The sequence below is a fragment of the Loxodonta africana genome, chromosome 13 (assembly GCF_030014295.1).
Source record: "Loxodonta africana isolate mLoxAfr1 chromosome 13, mLoxAfr1.hap2, whole genome shotgun sequence".
Classification (NCBI taxonomy): Eukaryota; Metazoa; Chordata; class Mammalia; order Proboscidea; family Elephantidae; genus Loxodonta; species Loxodonta africana.
This window is the reverse complement of record NC_087354.1, coordinates 48,388,276-48,396,631: the sequence shown is the minus strand read 5'-3', so window position 1 is coordinate 48,396,631 and position 8,356 is coordinate 48,388,276. Positions and strand designations below refer to the sequence as shown.

The window sequence follows — 8,356 nt, the reverse complement described above, 5'->3', positions numbered from 1 at the left end:
CGCTCACCCCTGGTGGCTTCCCGCCCGCGGCGCGGGGGCGGCTCCGGTCTGGAGCTGCCCTTTTCCAACATGGCGCCGCGGGAGGCGGGCAGGCTCTCGGCTCCCTGGGTTCCGGCGCCGCGCGTTTTGGTTCCGGAGTAACAGTGTGCTCGCGGTCGCCTTCCTACTCCTCCCGCCTCCGCCGTCGCCGTCTCCGCCGTCGCCGCTGTCGCAGCCGGACGCTCGGCCTCGGGCGGCCGGGCCTGAGCCCGCGCGCGCCGCGTCCCCTGGCCGGGGGTGGGGCAGAGGACTGGCCTCCTGAGCCCTCGGCCGGCGGCTCCCTCCTAACAGCCCCAGACTCAGTCCGCTCCAGTCGGGGAGCCTCCCCTCGTCCCCTGAGGAGGGGCGGACACCTGCCGCTGTATCTCCCCCAAACGGGGTCCTCGCTTGGCCGACTCCTCACACCCACACAGACGGCAGAGAGCTTTCAGCAACCCGTCTTGCCTCCCTCTCCAACTCCAGAACCTTCAGACTTCCGCTCGTTCCTACTGTCCCCGGCCCCCTCCCCTGTCCACCCTCACAGGGAGACACCCCAGCCCCTCACGGAGCCTGGTTCCGTGCCTGCGGGCCCTTCCTGACCACCCTCCTCTCTCATTCACCCCTCACCCTCCAGACCTCACTTTTCACCCTCTGCTCTCTTCTCCTCACCCCCCTTGGCTCCTCTTTGAGCCCCCGCCTAAACCGGAGGCCAGTGGGTACCCCGTACCCCAGGATGTGAGCTCCTCTGGTCTGTAATGCTGTGGCTGGCCTTTGGCCCCTTCCATGCCATGGAGAACCAGGTGCTGGTCATTCGCATCAAGATTCCAAACAGTGGCGCGGTGGACTGGACAGTGCACTCCGGGCCGCAGTTACTCTTCAGGGATGTGCTGGTGAGTGTCCGAGTCTCAGCGAGGTGGTGGGGTGCTCAGGGACCTGAGGAGTGGTCAGGACCTTAATTGCTGAATCTTCCCCTGGATCGCTATGAGTCAGAATCGACTCGACGGCAGTGGGTTTTTGGGCTTTTTCCCCTGGATGGGGCAGTTTTATTGCTTTAACCACAAGCATTGATTAATTTCATCAACCCAGATCTGGCAATTGTGCAGGACCCTGGGGAAATAGAGGAGAATGAGACCACACCCCTGCCCTCAGGGAGCTCACAGACTGGAATCACACACATAGAAGCAACCAACTGGGATACAAAAAGCTGAGTCTAGAAGACAGACCTTTTCCCAAGGATTTGGGGCAATGTCTGGCCGAATTCTAGCCATGTTTTTCTACTGAGTTTTCTGAATTTTCTCCTGAGGAGCAGCTGGTGGGTTTGAACAGCCACCCTTTCAGTTAGCAGCTGAACACTTTAACCGCTGCGCCCCCAAGGCTCCTCTGAACCTGGTGACCAGTGAGGAAAGGGAAACTGAAACAAGGGCAGCTTGAACTTCCCATGTTTCAGCAAACCTAAGACATCGTTGATTGTAGGACATGCCATTGTGGGATGTATCACTAAGAAAAACTAATGCTGCCCTATAAACCATGACACACCATCCATCGTAAAGACAAAATAAAGCCCAATTTCAGAGATGTTAAAATACGGGAAAATGTGTATCTTAGAATCAAGATACTTGAAATGAATTTCAAATAAAATCATGGGATGTTAAAGCAGAGTATAATCTTGGAGTTAGGCCAGGTTACAAAAGGCAGGAAAAAGTTCACCCATGTACCTTTTTACAGATAGCTGCTGAGGAGCCAACCAAAAGAAAAAAAAAAAAGAAACCCTAACCCATTGCCGTCAAGTCGATCCTGACTCATAGCGACCCTAATAGAACAGGGTAGAACAGCCCCATAGGGTTTCTAAGGAGCAGCTAATGGACTCCAACTGCTAACCTTTTAGTTAGCAGCTGAGCTCTTAACCACTGTGCCACCAGGGCTCCTGCCTTCCAAAGCCGTGTAGCTCCTGATGGGGAGAGTCAGTACTAGAACTCGGATTTCCTTACTATTTTTTTTTTCCCACAGGCTGCTGTGCCACTTCTTATCTTTCTAACATTCATTTGAGGTAGGATGCCTTGTGCCCATCTTACGTATTGAATAACTGAGGCATCAAAGGCAGAACTGACATACCAAATCGCAGATCTGTGGTAGAACTTACCTGCTAGGTAAGATGGGGCTGAGTGGCAGGTATGTGATGCAATTTTTGATTGTCATGAGTGACTCGACGAAACTTTGATTGCTGTAACTTCATTTTGAGTTCTGGATGTTACAAACACCCAGCCGTGCAGGTTTTCAGGTGCCTGGGCCAGGAGTGCTGAGACAAGAGTGACATAGCAACCTCAGTATTGTGCACCAAATGGTATCCTTCTCTTTGCTCTCAGAGTTCTCCACACACTCACATGCACGTAGATTTCCCTTCTTGATGAGGCCCAAACTACCTAGCATGGTCCTCTGGGCAAGTCTTGATTGGCTTTTGCCTACCTGGCACCAGCTTCAACTCCTACGACACACCCCGAGCATCCTGTACTCCAGGTGTGTGGAATCACTTTCCATGCTCCCCCGGGGCCCAGGTTGTCCTCACTTTGCCCTTTTCTTCAGCTGTTCAACTCCCACGTATCCTTCAAAGCCAAGCTGCGCTATTCTTCCTTAGTCTTGGTTATGTGGCCCTCCTCTGTGTTCCCAGAGTTTTGTGTGTGTATGCCAGCAAAGCGAGACATGTTGTGTCATGGTTATTTGTCTGTCTCCTCCATTAGGTGGTGAACTTCTGGAGGAGATGGGCATGTCTGTTTCTGCTCTGTTTCTGGTGCTTCATAGGACTCTGAAACACTTGTTTAATGAGGGAGCTAAAAAGTTATGGTACAGTTACAGTGCTGTGGAAAGAGCACTGGGTTTTGAATCAAGACATTGGGGTTTGATTGCAAGCTGTCCCACTAACTAGGCAAGTCACTGTATCTCTTCTGTGCCTCCATTTCCTTATTTGTAAAATGGAGGATGATACCTGCCTCAAAGACTTGTGAAGATTAAATGAGATTGCATCTGTGATGAGAAAGACATGAGCTTTCTCTCACTTTACTCATTTCAGACAACAGAAGGTATAAGTAGAATAGGACAGTGTTTAAGAGCACAGACTGGAGCTAGACTGTTGTTGCTGTATGCTGTTGAGTTGATCTCGACTCACAGGGACTCTGTATGACAGTAGAACTCCTGTGTTTCCTAAGGCTGTAATCTTTACGGGGCGGAGGGGGGGGGCCCCTGGTGGTGTAATGGTTAAGCGTTTGGCTGCTAACCAAAGGGTCGGCAGTTATCCACCAGCTGCCCCTTGGAAACCCTGTGGGAGAGTTCTAGCCTCTCCTATAGGGTCGCTATGAGTTGAAATCCACTCAGCAAGGGGTTTGGTATGGTTTGGTTTTTGGAATCTTTATGGGAGCAAATCGCCAGGTCTTTTCGCCCACAGAGCCACTGATGAATAAAAGCTGCGACCTTTCAGTTTGCAGCCTAGAGCTTAACCAGGGCCATCAGGGCTCCTTGAAGCTAGAATGCTTGGGTTCAAATCTCAAGTGGCAGCTCCAGGGCGGGAGGGCAGATAAAAATAATACCCACTTCTTAGACTTGTCAGGACTACTTGAGTTGATACATGTAAAGCATTTAGAACAATCTGGTTTATTGTAAATGCTCTGTGTTGGTATTATTATTGTTCTCATTATTACAACAGCAGGGATAGGGCCTGGATCTCCTGCTTCTGCTTGTACCTGGCTCAAGGCTGATGGGCCTAAAAGTAAACATTGCACAAATGGCCCACTGTCTAGAGCTGAGTGCCATGTGTCTGCACACGTGCTTGCTCAGGTAAGCACAGGGGGAGCATGTTTTGTCAGGAGAGCCCGAGGAAGCTCTTGTGGCAGCGAGTGCTGTGTAGTCTCCTGTGGCCCTGTAGTGGACTCACCTAATCTCCAGGAAATAGGTGGAAAGTACCAGGTGCATCAGCATCTCTGGCTCAGACCTTAGAAATCAGAGCTGAATACCACCTGGCAGCATTCCTTTCGTCTAATGGATGCCTTTCCAGTTCCCCTTGCCCCAGTTTTCAAATGAAGGCTCATGAAGCCCAGGGGAGGGAAATGCCTGCTGAAGGCCACACGACAAGCAGTTTTTGGCAAAACCTGACGCAGAAGCCAAAAACAGTTTGTGGTCACTAAACCAGCTGTAACTGGGAATGTTTTAGACCTGGGGTCAGTGGTTGAGGCCCCAAGCACAGCTTTGTCAAATGGCCGTGAGACCCTGGGCAAATCACTTGGCCTCTCTGGGCCTTGTTTTTCTTCATCCGAATAATTAGTTACTGGCTGATAAGTTAGGAGTCCCTTGGTGGTGCGAACAGTTAAAGTACTCAGCTGCTAACCAAAAAGTTTGAGGTTCAAGTCCACCCAGAGGCACCTCAGAAGAAAGGCCTGGCGGTCTGCTTCTGAAAAGCAGCCATTGAAAACCCTCGGAGCAGTTCTATTCTGACACACATGGGATCACCATGAATCAGAATCGACTTGACAATAACTGTTTTGTTAGATTTTGGTCTGGAATGTTAAGTGGGCCTAGCAGGACATTTGGGTTGTCTGCCGTATCTGTTTTTCAGCTTTGTGTATGTCTTCTCTTCCTTGGCGGCCGAGTCCCCAGTTGTGGAAAATTGTGCAGGAGCTCTGGATTAGTGTGTGGTGAGAGAGAGTGCTCGTCTCTTTCCTTCCTGTTTTCTGAATCCTGCTGTCTCTAAGGCCCAGCTCAGATTCCCCCTTACCTGTGAAATTTCTGTCTAAACTAAAATCTAACCTGATTTTTCCTTCCTCCTGAGTTTTTTAGCAAATACTGTTTGCTATTTATGTCTTCTGTTTGACTGTTAGTTACATTTTAGGTGCTTTGTATTGCTATTTGTCTTTTAGGTATTTGTGTGAACAGATTATGATCTTTTCATCTCTTTGAACAGATTAGAATCTTCATAAGGCCAAAGACCAAGTTTTATACTTCTACGTCCTATAGCTTTCAGAACCTTATGTTCCTGGCACATTGTAAATGCTGATTTTTGTTTTTTGACCAACATTTTAATATTTTGGTCTGTCAGGTATTTGACTTGATTTAGTGAAAGGAAGAGAAAAAAAGATCAAGAAATAATCGCCAAGATATGATAGTTTAGGCTTTCTTTTGAAACTTTCTTTAGGTTAGTTGGAAACCCTAGTGGCATAGTGGTTAAGTGCTACGGCTGCTAACCAAGAGGTCGGCAGTTCAAACCCACAAGGTGCTCCTTGGAAACAGTATGGGGCAGTTCTACTCTGTCCTATAGGGTTGCTATGAGTCGGAATCAGCTTGACGGCAGTGGTTATTATTGGTTACCAAAAAAAACCAAACCCACTGCCGTGGAGTCGATTCTGACTCATAGCTACCCTATAGGACGGAGTAGAACTGCTCCATAGAGTTTCCAAGGAGCGCCTGGCGGATTCAAACTGCTGACCCTTTGGTTAGCAGCTGTAGCACTTAACCACTATGCCACCAGGGCTTATTATTGGTTAGTTTAGTTAAAATGTTATGTCGTAGAGAGTGGGACAGGTTCACTTTGAAATAAGTCATTTAAAATATAAGAGATTATTAACTGCGAAATGAACATAAAATCGTTAAATGTATCCTGCTTAGAATTGATGAATAGATATTGAGTAATTTTCAGTCCTTTTATCCTGTTGTTATGATAACCAGTTCCTGTTGAGTTGATTCTGACTCATGGTGACCACATGTGTGTCAGAGTAAAGCTGTGCTCCATGGGGTTTTCAGTGGCCGATTTTTCGAGGTAGATCACCAGGCCTTTCTTCCGAAGTCATTATGACAGGCCCACGTTATTTGCATTGAAGAAACAAGATGGTAGGTTGTATTCATATGATTCTCTCAAGCAAGTATGGTTTTTCCTTTTCTCTGTATCAGATGTAAAACACCTCGTTTACATTAATGGGCAAAGGATGCTATTGCTGCCTGGTGGGGTTTTCAACAGGTTATTAGAAATTTGCTGTGTGAAGGAGTCTGCTACTCATAAGTAGGAGGGATCCTAAATTTGCTCCCTAATACTGTAGAGGTGGAGTTCACTTTGCGGGATTGATTTTCTGAGTGATAAGATTTCTCTATCATCTGACTTTTTTTTTCTGACACTTGAGACTTGGCAGGTTGGGGGTGGACAGGATTATTATTATTATTATATTTCATCTCCTATCTATCCGGGCTAGAAAGAGTTCTTAATAAATGATGTTGGAAGGATGAGGTAACTGAACGAGTGGCCGTCGTCCACTGACACACCACTGATTGTTGGGCGCTAGAATCTAAGGCTTCACTGTGGGGTGAGCTTTGTGATATTCCAGTGATCAGTGATTTGTTTTATTTATTTAGCAGACGCTTACCATGTGCTAGACATTCTCCTAAGCATGTTACAAGTATTAACTCATATAGTCCTACAAGGAAGTACAGCTATGATCCCATTTTACCGAGGCACAGAGGATCAGTCACTTAGCTGGGGCAAGGCAGAGCCAAGGCCCATCACTAGCATTTTGGCTCCAGAGTGTGTGCTCCCAGGCGTTGCACTGTACTGCCTGCGTAGTCTGTTCCGTTCCACTCCATAGTTTCCATTTACCTGTCAATAAATATTTTTTTACCTATGAACGTGTAGAAAGAATTTTTTTTTACACCGAAATATTTTACAAATACTTCCTCAAAAAGTTGATGTTTCATTTGTTATGACTGGAGTCAGAAGAAAAAAAATAACCACTTTGGGCTATAATGAGGGAGGGTTGCCGAAGATCGTTCTCTTTGATCAGTTTTATATGTGCAGATTTATTAAAAAAAAAAAAAAAAAAAGCACTGTAGAGGCAAGGCTATTATGCAGATCGCCACTGCAGCAAAAACATCTGAAGAACTGCCCTTAGAAGGGGGGTGCAGCCCTCACTCTGCTAAGTGCCCTGCTCAGAATGGCTGTGGGCTTCCTGCTGAGAAATACTGCAGGCGGCTTTGTCAGCCAGCTGGCTGGTGCCAGTTCTGGCTCAGCCTGGGAGGGACATTGTGGCAGAGCTCCCCTGCCACCCCAGAGAAATGAGGTTTGCAGGCTGTTCATGGTAGACTGGACATACTGGGGCCAGGTGGGCAGGGGTCACTTTCTTTAGAGCTGACCACTTCCCTTAGGTCTTCTGGGCCTCTTTCATTAAACTGCCTCTATAGACTAATTTTGAAATGTTTTCGACTTTGTAGGCTCAGTTAAATGTTGTATCAGATACACTTTTTAGGTTTTTTTTGCAGATTAGATTGACTTGGTATGTTTTTCAGTTGCTTTTTTTAATAGTAAAGGTTGGTAAGAAATGTTCATATTAAATATAGAATTATATGTTTATATCACTGTGATGGAAACTGGGGTTTTAAACTGCCACTATGAGCGCAAGGCACGGTATTGTCAGCCACATATCAGGAACTGCATTTGCTGAGTGTCAACAATGTGCTAGGCCCAAAGGTTATTTTAATTACATTATTTAATATTTATATTGCCGATTTTATTACATATATTTAATATTTATATTGCCATATTTTGGAGCATAATCAAATTGAGGCTCAAAGAGGTTAAGTAATTTGTTCCAGGTCACACTGCTAGTAAGTACAGAACTGGAATTCAAACCCAGGCCAATTTGACTCTAAAAACCCCTTACTCTTTCCACTATATTACATCCCACAGCTTCCATTAGAAGAAATGTATAATAGTGTATTTATATACACTGTTGGATTGAGTATGAAAGATTATGTTATCAGTACAAAGTAGAAGAGATTTCATAAAGATTCCCCCCCCGGAATAGAGATATAAACTCTGGGCTTACATTGCTGGGCTAGGTGTGATTATGAGCGGATGTTTTTGTAGTTTATGCCAACATTTCAAAAATCTTTTCCAGGTTCTCATATTTCCTCCAGAATTTGCCACATGTTAGCAATAAAGAAGATGGCTAATTGTGTTTCTTTATTCTTTCTTTGTTTAGGATGTGATAGGCCAGGTTCTGCCTGAAGCAACAACCACCGCATTTGAATGTAAGTCTGCCTTGTATACCTTCTTTCTCCACGATTTCTTTCTGCAGTAATTTTTCAAAGGGTTTATGGGTTGCATTACTTTAGACACTGACAAAAACAGATTATTTATGATCATCATATGGTACATTTAAATATTTATAAATTAATGCAAGTTTAATGATGATACTGAACCAAGTAATATTTTCTTATTTAATCATATCTTGGGTCTGCATATTTATACAATATAGCTTTAATTACCAACATGACCTTTATCTGCTCTTGCTCCTCACTGTAATAATATTGC

At 45.8% G+C, this 8,356-nt stretch overlaps 1 protein-coding gene across 26 annotated transcripts in view; it reads left to right on the top strand.

Moving 5' to 3' along the window:
- Positions 1–280: 280 nt before the first annotated feature.
- Positions 281–8,356, top strand: part of MAP2K5 (mitogen-activated protein kinase kinase 5) — a 279,846-nt gene continuing 271,770 nt past the window's right edge. For 5 of the 26 annotated variants that reach the window (XM_064267363.1, XM_064267360.1, XM_064267362.1 and 2 more), the window contains exons 1-2: positions 291–908; positions 8,025–8,073. In XM_064267363.1, the coding sequence (XP_064123433.1) occupies positions 774–908; positions 8,025–8,073 (184 nt within the window). In that variant the 5' untranslated portion in view covers positions 291–773. The other 21 variants (XM_003418426.4, XM_064267365.1, XM_064267367.1 and 18 more) reach the window with 8 other exon arrangements.